This window comes from Chiloscyllium plagiosum, chromosome 45, assembly GCF_004010195.1.
Source record: "Chiloscyllium plagiosum isolate BGI_BamShark_2017 chromosome 45, ASM401019v2, whole genome shotgun sequence".
Taxonomy (NCBI): domain Eukaryota; kingdom Metazoa; phylum Chordata; class Chondrichthyes; order Orectolobiformes; family Hemiscylliidae; genus Chiloscyllium; species Chiloscyllium plagiosum.
In genome coordinates, this window is record NC_057754.1 from 7,841,931 (window position 1) to 7,868,076 (window position 26,146).

At 46.3% G+C, this 26,146-nt stretch overlaps 1 protein-coding gene across 5 annotated transcripts in view; it reads left to right on the forward strand.

The window, feature by feature from the left end:
* The window catches only part of LOC122543886 (pyruvate carboxylase, mitochondrial-like), a 567,831-nt gene that overhangs the window by 55,094 nt on the left and 486,591 nt on the right, over window positions 1–26,146 (forward strand). For all 5 annotated transcript variants that reach the window (XM_043682747.1, XM_043682746.1, XM_043682749.1 and 2 more), the window contains 6 exons: window positions 2,327–2,462; window positions 6,382–6,566; window positions 7,269–7,434; window positions 16,699–16,844; window positions 21,846–21,963; window positions 23,453–23,604. In XM_043682747.1, coding sequence (XP_043538682.1) covers window positions 2,327–2,462; window positions 6,382–6,566; window positions 7,269–7,434; window positions 16,699–16,844; window positions 21,846–21,963; window positions 23,453–23,604 — 903 coding nt within the window. The remainder of the gene's footprint in view (window positions 1–2,326; window positions 2,463–6,381; window positions 6,567–7,268; window positions 7,435–16,698; window positions 16,845–21,845; window positions 21,964–23,452; window positions 23,605–26,146) is intronic.

A 26,146-nucleotide genomic window follows, 5' to 3' on the forward strand; every position in this document is an offset into this window, starting at 1 on the left:
ACAAGATGATTAGGGGTTTACATAGGGTTGACCGTGAGAACGTTTTTCCACGTATGGAGTCAGCTATTATGAGGGGGCATAGCTTTAAATTAAGGGGGAGTTGGTATAGGACAGATGTTAGGGGTAGGTTCTTTACTCAGCGTGTCGTGAGTTCATGGAATGCCCTGCCAGTAGCAGTGGTGGACTCTCCCTCATTATGGGCATTTAAACGGGCATTGGATAGGCATATGGAGGATAGTGGGCTAGTGTAGGTTAGGTGGGCTTGGAACGGCGCAACATCGAGGGCCGAAGGGCCTGTACTGCGCTGTATTTTTCTATGTTCTATCTATGTTCTATTTTAGTTGTTAGTCTAGTATTTTTGATTGTTTTGAGTGATTTTTGGATTGCAGGTTGTGTTAATTTGATGCATTTTGTTTTGTTTGTGGGTCGTGGGAGTTGCTGGCTGGGCCAGCATTGATTGCCAATCCCTAAGTGTCTCGAGGCACTTAAGAATCAAACGGATTGCTGTTGGTCTGGACTTAAATGGCAGCCAGACCACGCCCGGTAAGGATGGTCGATTGTCTTTCCTAAAGGACCTTGGTAAACCAGCTGGATTTCTGCAACAAGTCAAATAATGATTGCCATTAGGCCAGCTCTTTATTCCAAATTTTAATATGTTGATTGAGATGCTACCATCGGCCCTGAGAACATTCGGATCCGTGACCAAGAACACTGACCTCAGGTTCTGGACGGCTGGTCCAGTGAAATTGCCACTTCACCAATGCCTGCCCTTTTGAATTTGGCCCCATCCATCCTGACTGCTGTTGTTTCAAAGAGGAGGGCGGTCTCTCTGGTGGCTAACATGATAGAAAGGATGGAGCCACAGAATGATTGCCGCGTGGAAGGCAGGCCATTTGGCCCATTGTGTTGGTACTGGCTTCCTGAAGGAGCTACGCACCAGTGCAAGCTGTTCCCCTGCTTTTCACCAATACTCTGCCCATTCTTGCTTTTCAGATAATAATCCAATTCTCTCTGGGAATGCCTCAAGTGTTGAACGCCTGTGGCTTCCTCTTCTGAATCCCATCACCTTTGAGCCGTTCAACACCGAAACAGACCCTTCAGTCCAACTCGTCCATGCTGACCAGATATCCTCAATTAATCTCGTCTCATTTGCTAACATGTGCTATGGGAATAGCTTTTCCCTGTCTATGATCTCCAGACCCCTTGGAATTTTTAATGTTCCTATTAAATCTCGTCTCAATCCTCCTTTTACAATTGCAGCATCAAAATCTTCAGTCCATCCTTGTAACTTAAATTCCTCATCTCGTTCTTGTGAATCTTCCCTGCACTGTCTGCAATATCGGTGTAAAGTGCTGCACTCAAAACTGGAGCACAGTACTTCAGTTGAGGGTGAACCAGTGTTTTATGCAGGTTTAACTCTACTCTGTGCCATTAATAACAAATCTATGGGTCTACCTTTACCTTCGCTTACCTTACAGGAGTTAGGGATTGGCAATAATGCTGATGTAGCCAACAACATGCACTTTCCATGATCATATGAAAACAAAACTTTGTTTTCTCTAAAGCAAAGTCCTGTAGTAGTTGTAAAGACGTTATCTGTTTACTGACAGATTTGTTAAGTGATACGTTTGAGTTTTTTAAAAAAATATATATTTACCTTCCAATCTCTTGATGTGATTCCCATTCTGTGGTGAGCGAGTGAGTTCCAAAGATTTGTGAAAACTGCTCCAAACGCTTATCGCACCCTTTCAGCCTTTGCTCATTCACACTGCTGGGATCAGGAACTCCACTTTCCAGTTGCTACCAAACTCCGCCTTGGGACGAGGTGATGTTGGTTTTCCTTTGGGCTGTGGCTTGTATCTATAGTCGGTTCTGCTATAACTCACGTTTCTTCAACGTGAATTGGCAATAACACGATGGAAGAATTAAGACCACAATTTGTAGAACTTGAACGTTCCTTCCCTGTATTGGCTAGAACGCGATTCCGGCCCTGTCAGTTTAAACGGCACGATTTTCTTATGGCACTGGATTGAAACGATTGCTTCATATCAAAACTGATTTGTGCAAGTCATGAAATATCAGATTATGACTTGGCAGTTAACTCTTTCCTGATATGTTTTGCATGATAACCCCTTTACCCTTCACCTGACAGGTGGTCAGCTCTCCCTGTTCAAATGCCAAGTAAATTGTTGTTCCCTTGGTGACTTGATATTCTTGATTTAGTCCTGATGAGCAGAAGATGAAAAATTTTAGGACCACATGTCCTTCATCTGCAGTGCTGATGTTTTTTTTAAAAAAAAATCTATTGTGTCTGCTTTGATTACAGATGTTTCAGCTACGAGTTGTAAAAGGGGGCTTCAGCTTCCTGGGGGTCAGGCGGATGGCTGTGCTGAATGCTGCTCATCGAAGCACTCAACACAAGGATTACAAGCCCATCAAGAAGGTGATGGTAGCTAACAGAGGTAAGAAGGAAAAGCCCATCCCCTCCATCCAGAGGCTAAAAGCTGACGTTTGACTGAGTAAGCACATGCACAGCTTTATGCAACATGACTGAAGTGTGTTCTCACTGAGAGGTTTTCACACAATTACAGGAAAGTCTCATGATAGTAAAGAACTTTGTATGCATGTCCAAGTTGAATATGGTCAAAAAAGATGCATCTCTCTAAAGCTTTTTGTCTTGCATTCGATAAATGCAAGAATGCCAGTATCAGAATGCTGTGTTCAATTCTAGTCTCCCTGCTAAAGATGTTGTTAAATGTGGAAGGGTTCAGAAAAGATTTACAAGGATGCTGCCATGGTTGGAGGTTTGAACTGCAGGGAGAGGCTGAATTGGCTGGGGCTGTTTTCCTTGGAGGTCAGAGGCTGAGGGTTATAAAATCATGAGGGGCATGGATAGGATGAATGGCTATCCCGGGATAGGGGTGTCCAAAACTAGAGAGCGCAGGATTAAGGTAAGAGAAGAAAGATTTATAAGGGATCTCGGGCAACTTTTTCATGAAAGGATAGTGAGTGTGTGGAACAAAATGCCAGAGGAAGTGGTGGGCGCTGGTACAATGACACCATTTAAAAGGCACCTGGATGGGTACATGAATGGGAAGGGTTTAGAGGGATATGGGCCAAATGTTGGCAGATGGGACTGGATTATGGTCAGCAATAACTCTGTGATCAAGCATGTTATGTTTGCATTTCGCCAAGGGTGCTGTTGGTTGGCAAGTGAACCCTGATTCGCCTGTGTTATTATTATCAAACACTTCATGAAAATCCAAATGTATTATATCCATTACTTCCCCTTTATCCTGCTTGTTATCTCCTCAAACAAATTCTAATAAATTTGTCAGACATGATTTCCCCCTTGTGAAGTCATGCAGATTTTGTTTGATCATACTGTGCACTTCTAAATATTGCACTATTGCATCCTTTATAATAGAGGCAGAAGTGGGTACTGCAGATGCTGAACATTAGAGTCAAGATTAGAGTGGTGCTGGAAAAGCACAGCAGGTCAGGCAGCATCCGAGTACTGATTTCCTGATGAAGGGCTTTTGCCCGAAACCTCGATTTTCCTGCTCCTTGGATGCTGCCTGATTTGCTGTGCTTTTCCAGCACCACTCTAATCTTGACTCCTTTATAATAGACTCTGACTTTTTCCTGATAACAGAAGTTCAGCCAACCAGCCTACCTGTATTGATTTTAACCCTACTGCGAGTCCTTTTGCAAGGATGCCTGTCTTGATGAAGTTTTCTTCCTCTCTCCACGAGAATCTCAGCGAGTCTCTCTCTCTGTCACTGCAACCCCCAGGTCATCTCCTCTGCCCTGAAGCTCTTCAACTATGTCCTGAAACAGACTCGCTACCACAGCCACATTTGCTTTCTGAGTGCCTGCCTCCGTAACATCAATGTGGACTTCACCAATTTCCTCATTTCCCCTTCCCCCACCTCACCCCAGCTCCAACCTTCCAGCTCAGCACTATTCTCATGACTTGTCCTACCTGCCTATCTTCCTTTCCATATATCAACTCCACCCTCCTCTCTGACCTATCACCTTCATCCCCACCCCCATTCACCCATTGTACTCTTTGCTACCTTCCCTCACCCTTCTCTCTGACCTATCACCTCCATCCCCTCCCCCCTTCACCTATTCTATTCTATGCTACTTTCTCCCCATCCCCTCTCATTTATCTCTCCACTCTGCAGGCACCCTGCCTCCATTCCTGATGAAAGGCTTTTGGCCGAAATGTCCATTTTCCTGCTCCTCGGATGCTGCCTGACCTGCTGTGCTTTTCCAGCACCACTTTAATCTAGACTCTGGTTTCCAGCATCTGCAGTCCTTGTTTTTACCTGTATTTTTTTGTCTCCTTCCTTTATTCAAAAAACATTGACAGTTTTGAGTTTCGTTGGGAGTTTTGTGGAATAAACAGACTTCATTTTGGACTGACTGGAAAATACCACGGCAGAGGAGCAGCACACATTCACTTGCTTGACCTGCTGTTCACATTCTTGATGGGATCCGCATTTCCAGTGAGGCTTTTCAGGACTGATGGGAGTCGGCCTTTGGTCTATCAGTGTAATGCACAATGAACGACAGGTCTGATCAGAGTAGCCATTGCCCCAGTAGATTGCTGTGCTGTCCCCGTCCCCATGTTGAGTCATGGTCACTCACTGACCCCGTACTTCTGTTACATCTGTATTGCCCAGACTGTGTGGCTCTGAGGGGGGAGTTTTAGAATCCCTACAGGACAGAAATAGGTCAATTCGGGCCATCTAGTCTACACTGATCCGCCAAGATCATACCACACTATCCCCGTGACTCCACATTTCCAATGGCTAATCCACCTAGTCTTCACAACCCTAGACACCATGGGACAATTTAGCATGGCCTTTTTAGATTAGATTAGATTCCCTAAAGTATGGAAACAGGCCCTTCAGCCCAATGAGTCCACTCCGACCGTCCGAAGAGTAACCCACCCAGACCCAGTCCCCTACACTATATTTACCCCTGACTAATGCACCTAACACTATTGGCAATTTAGCACGGCCAATCCACCTGACCCCCACATCTTTGGACTGTGGGAGGAAACCGGAGCACCCGGAGGAAATCCACGCGGATAGGGGGAGAATGTGCAAACTCCACACAGACAGTCACCCGAGGCTGGAATCGAACCCGGGTCCCTGGCGCTGTGAGGCAGCAGTGCTAACCATTGAGCCACCGTGCCGCCAATCCACCTAACGTGCACATCTTTGGTGGAAACTGGAGCACCCGGAGGAAACCCGCTCGGGCACTGGGAGAACACCTAAACGCCACACTGACAGACAGTTACCCGGGGCTGCAATTGAACCCAGGTCCCTGGTGCTGTGATGCAGATGTGCTAAGCACTGAGCCGTCGGTGCCGCCTGATGTAGTGAAAATTCATAAGGGAAGCCCTTTGAGGCTGCCATTCAGTGGGCCCAACCACATTTGTCTGCTTACTGAGCGAGAGTTTCACCCATTGTCTTTGTGTCATTGTTCTCTTCGTGTTCCTTTACCGACTCAAATCACGTACTGTGCTTGTCCCCCCCCGGTCTCTGGCCACCTCATTGAAACACTTCCCACATCTGCTCTCTGATTTCCAAATGCCCACCCATCCCCTCGCCATCTGTTTTGCTCCATCGCTGGCCTGCTCAGTGTATCATCAATTATCGGAATTTAATAAAGCAATTTGCCGTGGCGCAGCTGTGTTCAGTTCTGGGCACTGTACCTTCGGAAGGATCTATTAGCCTTGGAGGAGATGCAGTGCCGTTTCACCAGAATGATAAATGTTGAGAAAATGCATCACGTTGTGCAACTAAGTTGCATTGACTCATACACAGGAGATTTTAAATGTTTGTGATATTTAAGGATTTGGCAGGGTAGATAGATTGGGAATATTTCCTTATTGATTGAGAAGGGCAGGATAGACGTCCGCAGAAAGTTTGAATGAGCTGAAAGGATGTGATTGACCAGGTTCTATTCAGTGGGAGTGTTTGGAGGGGGACTGGCGGGAGGGGTGGTGGGATTGGTGCCTTGAACTAGAGAACACACCTTAAAAATCACAGCTCCTCCTTTCAAGAGAGAGCTGCGCAGGTACATGTTCTTCCAGAGAGTGCTGAGTCTTTGGAATGCTGTTTCCCGAAAGTGATAGAGACGGGGTCCCAGAGGTAGATAGAACCTTGTCTGAGGGAGGGAGTCAGTGGTAATCAGGCAGTAAAGTGGAATCAAGGTCCCGGACAGATCAGCCGGGTTTTTATTGAATGCTCAAATGGGCTATCCTGCTCCTCGTGAGTGTGTTGACCAAGTGTGGTAGAGCAGGTCCGAGGGGCTGAATGGCCTCCACCTGTGCCTAATCCTCCTGTATGACTTCTCCTTCAGGTGAGATAGCGACCAGAGTGTTTCGAGCCTGCACTGAGCTCGGGATCCGCACTGTGGCGGTTTACTCGGAACAGGACACCGGGCAGATGCACAGGCAGAAGGCCGATGAAGCTTACCTGATCGGGAAGGGCCTTCCCCCTGTCCAGGCTTACCTGCACATTCCTGACATCATCAAAGTAGCCAAGGCAAGTGATTTCCTCCTCCTGTTGGGACTGGTTTCTGGATACGTGGAGTTGTAACCTGCGCCCTAATGGCTCGGTTTCTCTGCAGTACAAACCAGGTCCACCGTGGCCACATCCTCCAGCATTGCAGAGGCTCTGTCCGTCTTGTCCGTGCATTAGTTTCCTCTCCTTCCTTGATGGGCTCGTTGGCCTGGGGCAGGTCCCATAGTCCCCGGTGCATAAGGACGGGCATGTGATGATGCTTGGGTGGTGGGTGGAAAAGCAGGCCAGGCCTGATGATTGTGACCCGGAACAACAAGGGGCCAGTTCTGGGCCTTGTCGTCCTTTCCTTTTCTGACGTGGTCCAGCAACATGGCGAGGGGCGCGCCCAGCGAAATGGTGGGTGGGTGTTGAGGCCGCTTGAGGAGTGGGGTATGGCAAGGGAGGGGCGCAAGTGGGAGATGGGAGGTCTTTGAAGGGTGTGGTGGAGGCAGGAAATTGGGTGAGGGGAAGATGGGGGAAGTGGGATGGAGGGGTGCGGTGCGGTGTGTCAGGGATGGAAAAAGAAGTCAGCTGAGGCAGGCAGGCTGGGTTTGAGGGGCCCAGTGGCTGCTGGCTGTTTGGGTTTCGGGACTTTGATGCAAAGCGTCGATTTTGTTTCTTTTAAATTGAGTGTTTCTTGCTTCAATCTAAAATGTAATGCTTCCTGTGTCTGGTTGCAATCAGGACAATGAAGTGGACGCTATTCACCCAGGCTACGGATTCCTGTCCGAGAGAGCGGACTTTGCACAGGCCTGTGCAGATGCAGGCGTACGCTTCATTGGACCCAGCCCTGAGGTTGTGCGGAGAATGGGTGACAAAGTTGAGGCACGTGCCATTGCTATTGATGCCGGTATGTGTCCCCACACCTCCTACTCTTTGTTATTTAGATTGGATACTGACTTTCCTTGTTTTAGATTTGTCGCTATACTTGCTTGTTCTTGATTTACGGCCGTCCTTGCTTCTCGATTTGCTGCTGTCTTTCCTTGTTCTTGATTTGCCGCCACTTTTGCTCATTCTCGATTTGACACTGTCATTTCGTTGATTCGGTCACAGTATTGCGACTTATTGTTACGGAAAGTCAAAACAGTGCTGCTGCAGCGGCATTAGTAATTTTTTTTTCAACAAAAGCAGGAGTTGCTGGAAAAGCTCAGCAGATCTGGCAGCATCTGTGAAGAGAAATCAGGGTTAACGTTTCAGGTCCGGTGACCCTTCCTCAGATCCAGGTCAGTTCAGAGAAAGGGTCACGAGAACCCGTAATGTTAACTCTGGTTTATCTTCACCGATGTTGCCAGACCTGCTGAGCTCTTCCAGCAACTTCTGTTTTTGTTTCTGATTTACAGCATCTGTAGCTCTTTCGGTTTTTATCTTTTTAAAAACTAATTAACGTGATATGGGTGTGTCGCCGAGCACTTCCTACTTGCCCACCATCCCTACTTGCCCAGAAGGCATTTAATAGCCAATCAGGTTCTTAACCACCCTATCTGTGTGTTATGCAAACGTCGCAGACGCAACACAACGTGGGAAAGTGTGAGGTCATGCACTTCGGTCGCAAGAATAGAGGCATGGACTGTTTTCTAAATGGGGAGAAAATTCAGAAATCTGAAGAGCAAAGGGGCACTTGGAATACATTTAGAGTACATCGGGGATGGGCTTAGATTAGTTCCCAGTTGGTGCAACATGGAGGACCGAAGGGCTTGTTCTGTGCCGTATTGTTCTACGTTTTATGGACTGTGAGCAACTTTGGGCCCCATAGCTTAAGAAGGGTGTATTGGCCTTACAGCAGCTCCAGAGGGTGTTCACAACAATGATTCCAGGAGTGAAAGGCTCAGCATATGAGGCACATTTGAGGACTCTGGGACTATACTCGATGGAGTTTAGAAGGATATGGGGGGAGTCTGATTGAAACTTTCAGAATACTCAACGGCCTGGACAGGATGGACGTTGGGAAGATGTTTTCATTAGCAGGAGAGATGAGGACGCAAGGGCCCAGCCTTCGAGCAAAGGAAAGACCTTTTAAAATGGAGATAAGGAGAAACGTTTTGAGCCAGAGCGCGGTACATACATGGAATTCATTGCCACAGAAGGCAGTGGGGGTCAGGTCATTGAGTATATTTAAAACAGAAGATAGATCAATTCTTGATTGCCAAGGGGGTCAAGGGTTATGGGGAGAAAGTGGGAAAGTAGGATTGAAACACCTATCAGCCGTGATTAAATGGTGGAGCAGAGTCGATGGGCTGAATGGCCTAATGTTTGCTCCTATGTCTTATGGTGTAAGCATTGTGTTCCTCTTGATGTTGCCCTTTATTGGGATTTGTAATCCATAGCAAATCTACTGCGGTAATTTATGTAATTAATTATAAAGCTTATGTATTTTACTTATATAGTTAAAAGTAGGACCTTGGATAGTGTTGTAGAACAGGGACACCGAGGGGTTCAGGTACGTAATAGTTCGACGTTTGCATAACACACAGATAGGGTGGTTAAGAAGGTGTTTAACACGCTCAGACCTTTGAATCTAGGAGTTGAGATGCTATATTGAGGTTATACAAGGTGTTGGTGAAGCCTCGTCTGGAGTACTGTGCCCAATTCTGGTCTCCCTGTTGCAGGAAGGATATTATTAAACTGGAGAGGGTTCAGAAGCGGTTTACCAGGATGTTTCCCAGGAATAGAGGGTTTGAGTTATAAGGAGAAGCTGGATAGACTGGGACTGTTTTCACTGACGCGTGGGAGGTTGAGGGCTGGCGTTAGAGAGGTTTATAAAATCATGAGATGTGTAGTTAAAGTGAATGGCAGGTATCTTTTCCCTATGGTGGAGGATTTCAAGATGAGAAGGCATGTTTTTAAGATGAGAGGAGAAAGGTTTAAAAAGGACACGAGGGGCAAATCCTTTCACACAGAGTGTGGAATGAACCTCCCAGAGGAATGGTGAATGCGGGTGCAGTTATAACATTTAAAAGACATTTAGGTAAGTAAATGACTAAGAGATATTTGGAGAGCTATGGGCCAATTCATGCAGAGGGTGGTGTGTGTATGGAATGAGCTGCCAGAGGAAGTGGTGGAGGCTGGTACAATTGCAACATTTAAAAGGCATCTGGATGGGTATGTGAATAGGGAGGGTTTGGAAGGATATGGGCCCTGTGCTGGCAGGTGGGATTAGATTGGGTTGGGATATCTGGTCGGCATGGATGAGTTGGGCCGAAGGGTCTGTTTCTGTGCTGTACATCTCTATGACTCTGATTGTAGGCAGGTGAGACAAGTTTAGTTTGGGATTATGGTTGGCATAGACTGTTTGTTTGGATCGAAGAGTCTGTTTCCTTGCTGTATGACTCTATTTATCAATATATAAAGGAAAAAGTGCAATGTATAATTGAAAGACAGCTGCTGAAGCGGGTCCTCACTTGGCAGGAGTGTTTTCTGAAGCCTTTCATCTGTATGTTAATCAAGTCCATGTGCAGGGTATTGCATGAGTGATCACTTGGCAGATCCCTTGGAATAGCTGCAGGCCTGGCTCAATCCCAGTATAAGAAAGCTGTTAGGATACGAGACAGACAGCCAAGTTAAATCAGCCCCTCTATTCTGGTATTCACAACACAAGTAAAAAAAAAATACTCAATGACTCTCAGAATTGACCCCAACGGTTCCTAACCAGATGTTTTACATAACCGGTCCCAGATGTTGTGAATAATTGGTACTAGACACCAAGTTTATAGCACAAACAAACAAATTAAGAAATAGTTGCTTTTTCAGAGCAAAGATAAACAACAAGATAGCTTAATTAATATCTGAATTTAGACCCAGCTTACTTTGGTTCTCACCCTCCACTTTCACAAGGGCAGACAGACAAGCTCACAGTTAAGGGATAAATCAAAAGAAAAAAAATAAATGACTGGCCGGTTCATTTAAACAGATACCATGATCATGACATTACAGTCACATGGAATTATACCTTGCTGGGTTTCTGAAGATAGGCAAAAGTGAGGACTGCAGATGCTGGAAACCAGAGAATAGATTAGAGTGGTGCTGGAAAAGCACTGCTAAGCATGCAAATTACTTCCAGTAGACTCTGAGAAACATTCGCTTAATATTTGGGCGGCTCGGTGGCTCAGTGGTTAGCACTGCTGCCTCACAGCACCAGGGACCTGGGTTCGATTCCAGCCTCAGGTGATTGTCTGTGTGGAGTTTGCAAATTCCCTTGTCTGTGTGGGTTTCTTCCGGGTGCTCCGGTTTTCTCCCACAATCACAAAGGTGTGCAGGTTAGGTGAATTGGCCGTGCTAAATTGCCCGTAGTGTCCAGGGATGTGTAGGCCAGATGCATTAGTTGGGGGTAAATGTAGGGGAATGGGGGTCTGGGTGGGTTACTCTTCGGAGGGTCAGTGTGGACTTGTTGGGCCGAAGGGCTGGTTTCCACACTGTAGGGAATCTAATTCCGATACTTAGTTCAGAGAACGGAATCTGTTATTCGAGTGAATTCATGACGGGAGGATAAGCAGGAGCAATTAAATCTCTGTCCTGCCGCTTTCGTAGGCACAATCCTCCAGATTTAAGCTTTGCTTTCGTTTTGTCGGACTGAGAGTTTTCTCTTTCTGAGAGTTCTGTCATCTGTTTGAATGTAATGCACATCCGGAACTGAAAAGTCTACGGTGTTCTTTGAACAAGCATCAACCTTCCATAAGATCCAGGCCTGGCCTCAATCAGATATCAGTTTGTTTGTTTTCCTCTTTTTTTTTTCCCAAAACAAACTGCTGCTCACAGTCCAAAGACAAATCTGCGAGGGATCTCAGAAAATAGAACAAATGAAACGGGGTTGGAAAGGCTGGTCGAGTTAAGAGTGAAGTCAATGAAAGGTGAAGGAGCTGGAGAGGGCTAGTAAACCCAAACAAAATCCAAATTCCACATAGGCTGTTGGTCAGTGAGGGGTAGCCTGCCTGTGTGAGTTTTCAATGAACTCTCATAAAAGATACCCATACTCTCAGAGATTTGCAGGAAAGCCCTTGCCAATCTCTGAAAATCTTTTCCTGCTTAATTCAGCAACAGAGACTGGTCTGTTAAGATATCACCCTCCCCCCCCGCCCCGGCAAAGTAGACTTTGGGGCTGGCCGTGGGATGTGATGATTCAGTGGTCGAATAGTCAGCCCAAATGGGAACTAGTTAGGCAAAGCAATGTGGCCAGTGAGCGAGGGACAAGCCCACGGGACAGCAGGAAGTGGCCAGAGAGGGGAATCATTTGGAAGGTGATTTCACGAAAGGAAAGTCACAGGTGATTGTAGGATCAACAAGACTCTAATGTTACACTGCATCTGGGTAAGTCATAGAATGCTCACACAGAAGGAGGTCATTTGGCCCGTGGTCTCTGTGTTGGAGTTTTGCAAGTTATCTCGTCAGCCTTGCCCACTTGTCTCCCAACTCAGCCTACCACCCCCATCCCTCAGCCCACTTTCATAGTTTCATCGTAATAAAAGCAGGAGTAGGCCATTTGGCCCATCGAACCTGCTCCGCCATTTATTCAGATCAGGACTGCTCTATCCATCCCCGACCAGGCAAAAACCCGTCCGACTGTGTCTTGAATATATTTAATGAAGCTGCCTCTACTGCTTCCTTGGGCAGAGATTTCCATAGATTCGCTACTCTCTGGGAAAAGCAGTTCCTCCTCCTCTCTGTCCTAAATCTACTCCCCCTAATCTTGAAGCCATGTCTCCTAGTCCTAGTCTCACCCACCAGCAGAAACAACTTGCCTGCCTCTATCTTATCAATCCCTTTCATAATTTTATATGTTTCTCTAAGGTCTGCTCTCTTCCTTCTAAATTCGAGCGAGCACAGTGCCAGGCGGCTCAACGCTCCTCATAGGGTAACCCCCTCATCTCCGGAATCAACTTGGTGAACCTCCTCTACACCACTTCCAAAGCCAGTATATCCTTCCTCAAATAAGGAGACCAGAATAGCACATAATACTCCAGGTGTGGCCTCACCAACACCTTGTACAATCGCAGCAGAACCTCCTTGCTCTTAAATTCAATCCCTCTAGCAATGAAAGCTAATATTCCGTTTGCCTTCCTGATCACCTGTTGTACCTGCAAATCAAATTTTAGTGATTCATGTACGAGCTCTCCTAAGTCCCGCTGCACAACAGCATGCTGCAGTCTTTCACCATTTAAATAATACTCTGACCGACTATTTTTACTTCCAAAGTGAATAACCTCACATTTACCAACACTGTACTCCACCTGCCAGACCCTTGCTCGCTCACACTGCATCTAAATCTCTCTGCAGACCCTCCGCATCTCCTGCACAGTTGGTCTTTCCACTCAATTAAGTGTCATCAGCAAACTTGGATACGTTACACTCAGTCTCCTCTTCCAAATCGTTTATATATATCAGCAACAGTTGCGGGCCCAACGCCGATCCCTGTGACACCCCGCTCACCACTTATTTCCAACCAGAGAAACACCCATTTATCCCAACTCTCTGTTTTCTATTGATTAACCAGTCCTCTATCCACGCTAGTACATTCCCCTCTATTCCATACATTCTTATCTTAGGGGTGAGTCTTTTATGTGTCACCTTATCAAGCGCCTTCTGGAATCCAAATATACTATATCCACCTGTTCCCCTCAATTAACCGCGCTTGTTACATCCTCAAAGAACTCCAGTAAGTCTGTCAAAAACGACCTTCCCTTCCTGAATCCATGCTGCGTCTGCCTGATGGAACCCTTTCCATCCAGATGCCTCACTGTTTCTTCTTTGACAATAGCCTCCAGCATTTTCCCGATGACAGATGTTAAGCTAACTGGCCTATAGTTACCTGCCTTTTGCCTACACCCTTTATTAAACAGCGGCGCGACATTTGCTGCCTTCCAGTCCACTGGGACCTGCCCGGAGTCCACCAAAATTTGGTATATTACCACCAACACATCGACAATAACTTCCGCCATTACTTTCAGCACCCTGGGATGCATTCCATCAGGACCAGGGGACTTATCTACCCTTAGACCTTCAAATTTGCTCAGCACTACCCCTTTAGTGATAACTATTGAATTGAGGTCCTCACCTTCCATCGTATCCTTAACATCATTCTTTGGCATGTTAGCCACTGTTAAGACGGACGCAAAATAGTTATTCCACTCCTCAGCCATTTCAGCATTACCCAATATTAATTCCCTTTTCTCATCCTGCAAGGGACTTACATCCACTTTAGCCAGCCTTTTCCATTTTATGTATTTATAAAAACCTTTCCTACCTGTTTTTATATTCTGTGCTAGTCTGGATTCATAATCTATCTTTCCTTTCCTTTCGTTGTTGCTTGCTTCGTAGATCTTTGTTGCTTTTTAAAGTTTTCCTAGTCCTCCTGTTTCCCACTAGTCTTGGCTACTTTGTAGGCCTGAGCTTTGAATTGGATGCCTCCCTTTGTTTCCTTGGTTATCCAAGGTTGGCTCTTCCCACCCTTGCTATCTCTGCTTTAGACTGGAATACATTTGCCTTGAGCACTGTGACAACTCTCTTTGAAAGTCCTCCACTGTTCCTCAACGGCCCACCATATAACTTGCGTTCCCAGTCTAATTTAGCCAACTTCTTCCTCATCCCATACAGTCTCCCTTGTTTAAGCATAGCACCCCTGGTTTTAGGTGATACTATTTCACCGTCCATTTGTATTCGATCATACCGTGATCACTTTCCTTGAGGATCCTTAACTAGGACATCATTCATTTTACCTGTCTCATTACATAGGACCCAATCTAAGATTGCATGCTGTCTTGTAGGTTCACTAAAATGCTGTTCAAGAAAGTTATCATGGATGAGTTCTATGAATTCCTCTTCAAGACTGCCTCTACTGACTTGATTTGGCCAATCAGTGTGCATGTTAAAGTCCCCCATGACTACTGCCATTCTATTCTCACATGCATCAGATACTTCTTGATTGAATGCCTGTACCACTGTAGCATTATTATTGGGTGGTCTATCGACTACTCCCACCAGTGACTTCTTCCCCTTACTATTCCTGATCTCCACCCAAATGGATTCAACATATTGCTCCTTAGATCCCATATCGTCTCTCCCTATCACCCTAATCTTATCCTTAATTAAGAGCATGACCCCACCCCCCTTACCTTCCTGCCTATCCTTCCTAATTACCTGCTGCCCTTAATTCCCAGTCATCTGCACTCTTCAACCACGTTCTGTCATGACAACGACGTCATACCCCTTTGTACTGATTTGCATAACAAGTTCATCAACTTGTTTTGAATACTACGGGCATTCAGATAAAGTGCCCTTATAATCATTGTCCCTTTAGAATCTATGCTTTAGCTCTGTAAATTTCTTCTTTTCAAGCATTTAGCCCTTTCACTGTTTGGAAGTCTGAAATGTTGAACTTATCTCTTCTGCTCACTCCGAGTTTGCATACCTGTGGCCCATCCATCATCCTGGTAAATCCGGACCAGACAAAATACTGGGTGCTCGCTGAGTGAATACTAGTGCACGTGACTTGTGGTGAACTCGTAGTGTTGAAAAATTAGGAAGCGAGATGGTTGACAAATGTGTGGTTTAACATGTGGAAATGTTGGCAGGCTACAAATTAGATGGGCACATTTTTATTGATTCTTTCTTTTGGCACTGTTTCTTGTGTGGCTTAGCTTGCACTTGAAATCCTTTATTTATTCTTTCCTTGGATGTGAAAAGGCAACCGTTTATTGCCCAGTCCTTATTTTCCCCTGAGCTGGTGCTGGCTAACTGTCTACTTAAACTTCTGCAGTCCTTGTGTTGTGGCTCCACTCGCAGTACTACGAGGGTGAGAGTTCCAAGATTTTGACCCATTGACAGTAAAGGGACCAGCAATATAGTTCCAAGTCGGGTTGGTGCGTGGCTTGGAGGGGAGCTTACAAATGACAGTGTTCCAATGCATCTGCTGCCCTTGTCCTTCTCAGTGGCACAGATCGTGGGCTTGGAAGGTGCTGTTGCAGGAGCCTTGGTGAGTTGCGGCAGTGCACACTGTTGGTGGTACACACTGCTGCGACTGAGCGTTGATGGTGCAGGGGGTTGATGTTGGAGGTGGTGGATGTAGTGCCAGTCAAGTGAGCTGTTTTATTCTGGATGATGTCGTGCTGCTTGAGTGTTGTTGGAGCTGCACCCATCCGGGCAAGTGGGGAGTGTTCGATCATATTTATGCCTCGTAGATAGTGGGTAGGTTTTTGAGGAGACTGGAGGTGACTTTGGCACGACAGAATTGCCAGCCTCTGACCTGCTGTTGTAAAGAGTGATAACCCTCGGAATGTTGATAGTTATAAAGAGCTTACCGTGCCTCTGTGAAAGTGTAGGGCTGGCCCATGGTGCATCACTGATAATACACTGCTGTTACCCCCGTCCCCATCCAACAGCCGGCGTCTCCACGCAAAAGTCCTGCAGCCATGCCAGTAGAAGCGAATACTATTGGAGCTGTCTGTAAGAGACACATACTGGCGGAGTCTATGTGAAATTCTGCCTGAGTCTGACAAAGATCTGAGGACTAGTTTTTTCATTGCCGGATAAACTCTGCCTTTTCTTTACGTTACTCTATGAACACTGACTCACACACGGACAGCGCCTCTGGCGATCGGTGACTCACACTGATGATGTACTCGGCAACCACCTACATTGGTATAGCACTCCATATACACTCCCAGAGCCAGGAGGCCATGTTAACCTTTTACAAGATACTGGATGAAGTGTCATATGCGGTTCTGAGCACTGCACTTTGACACTGGAAGGAGTAAAGATGAGATTCACCAGATTAGTGCAGGGATGGGCAATTCTAGTTTGAGCATAGAGTTGAGAAGTTTGGGACCGTTCTGCTGGAAACCAGAGCACCTGGAGGAAACCCACGCAGACACTGGGAGAATGTGCAAACTCCACCCAGACTGGCGCCTGCTGGAGTCGAGCCTACGTCCCTTGCGCAGCGAGGCAGCTGTGCTGGCCACTGACCTTGTGCTGCTGTTCCATAAAGTTAGGGTCAGGATTTTGGGATCTGTTTTTCCCCATTGGTCACCTGGGTGGCAGAATGTCCAGAAAAGGTTGTCAGTGAGGAAGGACCACGTTTGTGATGTTGTGACCAGCTGGGTAATTTCACTGTCCTTTCATTCTTTAGGTGTGCCTGTTGTACCAGGCACTTCAAAGCCCATTACATCACTGACAGAGGCCCAAGAATTTGCGAACACCTACGGCTACCCGATCATCTTTAAAGCTGCCTATGGAGGTGGTGGCAGAGGAATGAGAGTGGTCCGCAGCTATGAGGTAAGCAGACATGAGGCTGCAAGAAAGGCTTTTGTAGGTTCAGCATCTTCTCCGTGCCTTGAGAATTAATTTGATTTAAGATGAGCACTGTCGGACTCTGGATTCTGTGTTGCACTGTTGTACTTTGTGACCCTCGATCCAGACCTGTGGATTAATGAATCCAGGCATCTAGCAGACACCGGTTTCTTGTCACCCACAATCGCAGCAAAGTTGCAGTGCTGAAGGAGGGAGGCTCTTCAGCCCGTCGTGACTGCACTGACTCTGTGAAGGAGCAGTTCACCTAAATGCCACTCCCTCGCCTTCTCTTCATAACCTTTGAGCATCCTACCTTTTCGGGTAATGGTCTTATTCCTTTCTGAATACTTCCCTTGAAACTGCCTCTGCCACCCTCTCAGGCGCCTAATCAGGCAAAGAAGCGGCTTCTCGTATCACTTTTGCTTTTTGTATAAACCTAAGGACAGCAGTAGGCCATTCGGCCCCTTGAACCTGCTCTGCATTCAGTATGATGGTGGCTGATCTGTGGCCTAACTCCATATGTCTGTCTTGGGCCTATATACCTTGATGCCCTTTGCTTAATAAAAATTTGTCTATCTCAGAAATTAAATTTAACAATTGAATTCGCATTGACTGCCCATTTGAGGAAGAGAGCTCCAAACACCCACTACTGTTCTGTGTGGAGATGTGCTTTGTAACATCCCTCCTGAATGGCCTGGCCTCATTCGTAGACTGTGCCCCTGGTTTGAGAATGAGCGGAAATAGTTTATCTTTATCGACCTTGTCTTTCCCTGTTAATATCTTGAATGATTCGAGGCGATGGGCCAAGTGTTGGAAAGTGGAATTTGTGTAGACAGGTCAGCACAGATTTGTATTCATAACCTGTTAACAAGCTGAAGACCTTGATTAAGTTTCCCCTTAACCTTCTAAATTCTAGAGACTAAAGCTTAATTTTTCTATGCTGTCCTTATAATTTAACCAGTGAAGTCTAGGCACCATGCTTGTAAACTGACGTTCAGCTCCCTCCCGGGCCAAAACATCCCTCCTAAGGTGTGCTGCCCAGATCTGCTCCTGGTACTGTAGGTGGGATCTGACTGGAGTTGCTTTAAATCAGCTTCCTCTACTTCTTGACTGGAACTGTTTGTCCCGATTCACTTTGTCCACACTCCTCATGATTTTGAACACCTGTATCATATCACCTCTCAGCCTCCTCTCTTCCAAGGAAAATCGACCGATCGTCTTCAGTCTGACTTCATAACTGAAGTCACTCATCTCTGGACCCATTCTCGTGAGTCTTTTCCACACCCTGTCCAATGCCTTCAGCTCCATTCCTAAAGTGTGGAGCCCAGAGCTGGCTGCAATGCTCCACTGGAAGTCAAACTAATATCTTACTCAAGATCAAATGCAAGCTCCTTGTTCTTGTGCTGTACGCCGCTATTGATAAAGCTTAAGATGCTGTTTGCTATGTCAACTACTCTGAACTTGTCCTGCCTTTTTGCATGGCTTATGCAAATCTACATGCAGATCTCTATGCTCCTGCACTCCCTTTAGAGTTGTACCCTTTATTCAATGTTATTTCTCTATGTCCTTCCTACCAAGGTTAATCAGCATATTTCTCTGCCACTTGCCCCATTGTTCCCGTCTGCCATCTTGTTTTTATCCTGTCAAAGTTTTACACTGTCGCCATGGCTGTTCACAATGCTTTCGAGTTTTGTGTTATCTCCAGACTTTGAAATTGTGCCATGTACGCCAGGTCTAATTTGTTAATTATATCTTGAAGAGGAAAGATCCCAGTGCTGGCCTCTTAGCAACTTCACAACGAACCTTCCTTTGGCCTGAAAAAGCGTCATGAGTTATTACTTTGTGTTTCCTATTAGTCATGGAATCATACAGCATGGAAATTGACCCTTTGGTCCAACCAGTTCATGCTGAACATAATCCCAAACTAAACTAGTCCCACCTTTCTGCTCCTGGCCTATAACCCTCCAAACTTTTCCTATTTATGGTCTTATCCAATTGACTTTTATACGTTGTAATGGTTCCCACATTCACCACTTCCTCAGGAAGTTCATTGCACACATGAGCCACCCTCCATATAAAAATATTGCCCCTCTTGTCCTTTTTAAAACTCTCTCCTCTCACCTTAAAAATGTGCACCCGAGTCTTGAAATCCCTCACCCAAAGAAAAAGACACCTGCCACTAATCCAGTATGATTTGGAGATGCCGGTGCTGGACTGGGGTGTACAAAGTTAAAAATCACATAACACCAGGTTATAGTCCAACAGGTTGTGGACTCCACAACCAGCTGATGGATTGACGCTTCGAAAGCTATTGCTTCCAGTTAAACCTGTTGGACTATAACCTGGTGCTGTGTGATTTTTAACTAATCCGGTAGGCAGTCAGTTTCGTATCTGAGTTGCTCCTGTCTGTTTTACCCTGTGAGAATGACAAGGGCTTAAGATAGCAGACACTTCTTAGACTCCACTCGTGTTTGCTGTTTCCTGAGAGACGTAGTGAGTGAGTTACCCTGCCTCAATCCTACATGCACCCCGCCTGCTCCTCACTGCCACTGAGTTCCTGTGTCTCATGGAAGCTTGCAATAGGTCATTCTGCCCTTTGACTGGTGCTGGTTCTCAGAAGGAACACATGCTTTAGTTCTGACCACCTCCATCCCAGCCCCCTTCCACTTATACTACCCTACTTTTTATCTGTAACTATGTCCATACGTCCTTTATCATTCATCATCCAGCACCATTTGAACTTAATCCTAAAAAATCTTACAGAATCATTTTCCACAGGCACTCCTGATCCCGGGCAACTCTCGGGAAAGCCTTTCTGCCGTCCTCATTTGCCCTCTCGACTTTTCACCAATGATTTTTAGATCCCTCACCTAGTGGACAGTGAGGAAGGTTTTTAGAAATGGCAGCAGGACCCTGAACAGCTTGGGAAGTGGGCCGAGAAATGGCAGTTGGAGTTTAATATAGGAAAGTGTGAGGTCTAGCATTTTGGAAAGTCAAATCAAGGTCGAAGTTTCATGGTGAATGATAGGCCCTTAAGGAGTGTAGTGGGACAGAGGGACCTTGGAGTTCAGGTGCACGGTTCTCTGAAAGGGGAGTGAAGAAGGCTTTTGGCCTCCATCAGTCAGGGTATTGAGGACAGAAGTTGGGACGTTATGATGCAGTTGTACAGGAGGTTGGTGAGGCCGCACTTGGAGTATTGTGTTCGGTTTTGGTCACTGTGCGATAGGAAGGATGTTATTAAACCGGAAAGAGTGCGGAAGGAATTTACAAGGATGTTGGCAGGACTCAAGGGTCTGAATTATAGGGAGAGGTTGGACAAGCGAGGACTGTTTCCTTTAGAGCGTAGGAGACTGAGGGGGGACCTTTGTAGAGGTGGAGAAGATCATGAGAGGCATGGACAGGTTGAATGCACTCAGTCTTTTCCCCAGGGTTGGGGAATCGAGGACTAGAGGGCATCAATTTAAGGTGAGAGGGGAAAGAATAAAAGGGTACCCGAGGGATAACTTTTTTACACAGAGGGTGGTACGCAGATGGAATGAGCTGCCAACGGAAATGGTTGAGGCGGGTACACCAACAACATTTAAAAGGCATCAGGACAAATACATGGATAGGAAAGGTTTTGAAGGACATGGCCAAATGCAGGGAAATGGGGTTAGCGTGGATGGTCATTTTGGTCAGCATGGACCAGTTTGGGCGAAGGGCCTGTCTCCGAGCTGTAGGACTCTATCACTCTGTTTATTGACTGCTACCCCATGAGGGGTTTTTCTCTCCCTCTCCTCCAGCGAAACCTCTAAACCTCTTGAGGACCTCGATTCTGTCACCTCTTAATCTTTTGAGAAGAATAGACTGAACTTTCCCAGTCTCATGACAGCGGTGTTTCATCTTTGGGAACATCCTGATAAACTCCTCTGACCTCTTTCTGAGGCCCTTCTCACTTGCCTGAAGCGTGTGACCCAGAATTGTCCACAGTGCTCCAAACCTGAGATCTTATAAAGTTCTAGTTGAGTGCCTCAATTTGTAAACTCCTTTCATCATCTCTTTAACTTGCCTTGTCCATTTTTTAAGGGTTTATATGCGTGGACATTGGTTTATCTGCTTAAAATTATGCTTTTTTGGTATCTTACCTTTTCCTATTCATTCTCCCAAAGTGCATCATTTCACATGTCTTAACATTCAGCTCACTTCACTTTGCTTTGTCCACTCCGGGTGCTCTGGTTTCCTCCCACAATCCAAAGATGTACAGGTTGTGTGAATTGGCCGTGCTAAATTGCCCATAGTGCTAGGTGGAATAGTCAGGGGTAAATACAGGATAGGGAAATCAGTCTGGGTGGGTTACTCTTTGGAGGGTTGGAGTGGACTTGTTGGGCTGTGAAGGGCCTGTTTCAAAACTGTAGGGAATCTAATCTAATCTAACTCTACTGTCCATCATTCTGAAGCTTGTAACTATTCTTAACATTATCTTGTACTTTCATACTTTCACCCCAATAGAACCTTCCAAGTTGGCTGACCCAGAGTCACAGAATCGTCATGGTACAAAAGAAGGCCATTCAGTCCATCGTGCCTCCATTGGCTCTATCCCCCAGTGCCAATCTTCTGCTTTTTCCTTGCACACCATTCTATCCGAATAAACATCCTCCTTGAACGCATCATTTGATTCTGCCTCCGCCACATTTCCAGACTCTAACTACTCGCTGAGTGAAAACATCCCTTTTCGAGTCACCCTTGCTTTGTAAGTGCACCACTAACATCGTCCAGCTCCTACAGTCTTGTCAGCACAACCTACCCTTTCAATGGTTCCTGTGTGCCACAGTGGCCCTCATTTCTGTCCTCCAGAACATCAGACCTCGTTTATTGTGGGTAGCCACGGGGGAAGGGAAAGGATGTGGCAGATCCGGGGAAAGGTGTGGGTGCGACCCAACGTGGTTGGGTTAAACTGTTGTAATGTGTGCGAGCTGTAAATTTCCTGTTCAATGCTGCTCTCTGCAGGAGTTGGAGGAGAACTACCAGCGAGCTTTCTCTGAAGCGCTGTCCGCATTTGGTAATGGAGCCCTGTTCATCGAGCGGTTCATTGAGAGGCCCAGGCACATCGAGGTCCAGATACTTGGTAAGTCTGCCATTGGAGAAAAGCACAGCAAACGCCAGGAACATTCAGCAGGGCAGGCAGCAGCATCTGTGAAGAGAGGAGCAGTTTGCATTTCCAGTCAGTGAGCTCTCAGCAGGATAACTCCATGTTTTGAACTATGCACCCCAAGTTAACTCATGTTTAATACAGTGCTGCTTGCTAGTGGTTCCACTCATCTCTTCACAGATACTGCCAGACCTGTGGAGCCTCTGTCTTTTTTGTTGGTCGCCACCATACTGTTTAGGTTTCCCTTTCATCGCTCGCTGAAAGAGCTATCCGTTTAATCTAGCTCTACCTCCTCTTGTTCCCCAGCCCTGCCAAACTTTCCTTTGTCAGTGTCTACCCATGTCCTTCACTGAATCTGCTCCACATTGCAATGGTTTTCAGTGTGAAAAGGAATCTTTTCATTTCCCCCATGGTTCCTTTGTCAATGCCTTTTAATCTGTCGAGACTTTGTCGCAATCTTGCAACCGCTTCAAGGTGACGTGATGACCAATGAGTTGCGTTGGGATGGGGTCTGAACCAGATGATGTCAACGTTCAGACTCGTATCAAGCAAGATTATGTAATAGCCCCCATGCTGCTTGCTGTCTACCTGATAGTGATCCCACATCACCAAAGGTCAGTTGCCCTCTAATGTAGGTAAAATATTAAAGATGTTGCCAAACAAAGAGACCTCAGGGTGCTAGATGCATAGTTCCTCCAATGTGGAGTTGCAGGGAGACAGGATGGTAAAGAAGGCTTTTAGTACACTGGTCAGTGCATTGAGGACAGGAGAAGGTTGATCATGTTGTGGCTGTACAGGACATTGATCAGGCCACTTTTAGAATACTGCATTCAATTCTGGTCTCCCTACTATGGGAAAACTGTTGTTAAACTTGAAAGGGTTCAGAAAAGATTTACAAGGATGTTGCCAGGGTTGGAGGATTTCAGCTATAGGGAGAGGCTGAACAGGCTGGGGCTGTTTTCCCTGGAGTGTCGGAGGCTGAGTGGCGACTTTCTCGAGGTTTATAAAATTGTGATGGGCATGGTTAGGATAAGTAGACAAATCTTTTTCCCAGAGTAGGGGAGTTCAAAACTAGAGGGCATAGGTTTAAGGTGAGAGGGGAAAGATTTGAGAGAGATCTGAGGGGCAACATTTTCAAACAGAGGGTGGTGTGTGTATGGAACGGGCTGCCAGAGAAAGTGGTGGACGCTGGTACAATTACAATATTTAAAAAGGGTGGATATATATGAATAGGAAGGGATTGGAGGGATATGGGCCAAATGCTGGCAAATGGGACCAGAGGGGGAGGGGGGCTCGGGGTTGTTTTGTTCTGGACGATGTCCGTAGATCTCCTTGGGGTTGTACCCAATCAGGAAAGTGGGGCTGTGCTATCACGGTCCTGTCGCTGCAGCTGCCTTTCTCCTTCCGATGAGTGAGACTAAACGTTGGGCTCCCCTAGCCGCTGAAGCTGTGTCTGTTCTTTCAGGTGATAAATATGGCAACGTGATCCACTTGTACGAGAGAGACTGCTCCATCCAGCGGCGTCACCAGAAGGTTGTAGAGATTGCTCCCGCTGCCCACCTGGACCAGCATCTCCGAGACCGGCTCACCTCCGACGCTGTCAAGCTGGCCAAGCGGGTAAGGGCTGCTCGGCTGAACATCCTCACATCTCGGTGCTTTGGCTAAGTGAGCGGGTGGAGAGGTGTTGGCAGGGGATAGCAAGCATCAGTCGCTGCCTGCAGCCCCGTCAAGTGCATTGCAACCGCGGAGTTTGACTGACAAGGCGATGACCTCGTGGCATTATTGCTGGGCTCTCAGGTAATATTCTGGGAATCTGGCTTCAATCCCAATGTGGCAACTGGTGGGAATTGAATTCCAGAAAAACTGTTGGAAAATCCCATCCGGTTCACGTGTGTCCTTCAGGGAAGGAAACTACCATCCTTACCTGGGCTGGCCTACATGGGACTCATGTAGGAATGTGCTCGTGTCTTAACTGCTCTCCGAGTTTGTTCTGTGAATTTCATGAAAACGCTAAATGGTGAAGGGAATTTATAACAGGTATAATTGGGATGTGAGCAAATTTAAGATCAAAGGGAGATGCAGAAAGCTCATAACATGCAAGAAATGCTGGTGTAGCCACTGATGCCCATGAGTGAACAAAAGGAAATTTGGATAGTCTTGAAACTGGGGGGGGGGGGGGGGGGCATTTGAGTTTTTGGCAATTCTGTGAAATAAAGATACCAGCTCGATCCATTTCTGCTTTATTGACTCCGCTGAGTGTCCGGATGACGGGTAGTCGATGCCCGTTTTGCGCACTGCACACCTTTCCCCAAAGTTGCCAGCCTCTGATTTCAGGGGATTGATTGCTCAGTATGCCAACCGGAAAGCAGTTAGGGACAAGGGGTGAGTGATCAGTCGCAGCAATGCCCTCGTGAAAGAATTATGAAGGGAAAAAAAACCCCAAACTTCACACAGGAGACATGCTGCATCCTGGTTGTTAGTTGCGACTCAGTTGCTTGCTGTCTTGTCACTGAGTTGGGACTGAGCCCCACTCTGTAGCCTTGTGTGCTGTGCTAAGGGAGTGCTGCACTGTGCTATCATTTCCATGAGTTCATGAATGGAAGCCTTGTCTGCTCCCTCAGACACATAGGTCGCTTGCCACTCTGTTGAAGAAGAGCAGGAATGTGCTCCCTCACAGTCAATATGTATCCTTTGATCGGCATCTGAAAAAGAGATTATCTGGTTAGTGTCTCGTTGTTGTGTTTGGGAACCTGCTGTGCAGCAGTTGGTTAACACCACAGGGACCCTCAATAGCTGTAAATCACTGTGGGGCATGCTAAAATGCGATAGAAATGCAAGGCGTTCTTGCCATATGTGTGACATACCTTGAATGTATGGGCGTTATCTCACTTCACATGCTGATTAGATAAAGTGTTGAAGCTCTGATGTGGAGGGCTGGGTACTGGGCTGGAACTGCATTAGCAAAGTGTTCATGGTCAAAATGGAGGCGGTTCCAGTGAGGACTGAATGGGAGGAGTCTGGAAGAAGTGAAACCCATTGCTGCTTAGTAACTGATGGTGGAACACTATTGGTGTTGTGTGTCAATTACCACAAGATACCTTTTAATTCCGCTACTCATTAAGAAATCGCGCAGACAATCAAATCCTGAAACAGTTACTTACATTTTATCGCATGTAGCAACTAAAATAAGACTCTTCAAGTAAGCAAGCCTCACGACCCAACTTAGCTATTGTCCGATTGATGGTGGAGTTTAACTATGATTCCAATGAGCAGCTTCTGTCTCTGGATGTCCAGCATTCAGTCCTTGTGCACAGTTCTGCTGCCAAACAATCCAAAAGTTGAATCCTTACAGGATTTTCTCTCTCAAGTTGGTGATGTGATAGTATTGATGATCCTTTAGATCCATTGATCCACCACATTGAGTTACTCTTCTGGAATCCTTTTGTCTGTAGCTGCGCCTTCTTGTTGGGAATAGTATCTCTCTTCCTTGTTACTTTCGGCGTTAGCTGTCTTCTCGAAACACAATCTGCCCTGCTTAAGTTCTTTTGTGGGACAATCATTTGTCGTTGGGGCATAAGGCAGCCAGTTATCAAGCAGTTGTTAAAACAGTTTGTTTATGTAGCCTTTGATTCCTTTACCCAAGCATGGCTAATTGCTGTTTTGCTGTTAATTCTGGCTCCTGTTACCTCAGAAAACAGTTTATTTTATGAAGAGCTATTGCCAATTCTTTCAATCTCTGAACAGTTATTAAAGTTCTGCAGTGTGGACCAGACTGTCCTCAGCACTGGCCTTCAGCAGAGGGGTTGGCCTGTAAAATTACACCTGTCAGGCCCTGAAGGGTTAAAAAGAGTCAGAGTTGTACAGCACGGAAGCAGACCCTTCAGTCCATTCTGACCAGATAGCCTAAATTAAATCAAGTCCCATTTGCGAGCATTTGGCCCATATCACACTAAGCCCTTCCTATACATATACCCATCCAGATGCCTTTTAAATGCTGTAATTGTACCAGCCTCCACCATTTCCTCTGGCAGCTCATTCCATGCACTAGGGAAACAGGTCATAGAGTCATAGAGATGTACAGCCTGGTCCAACCCGTCTATGTCGACTAGATATCCGAACCCAATCTAGTCCCACCTGGCAGCACCCGGCCCATATCCCT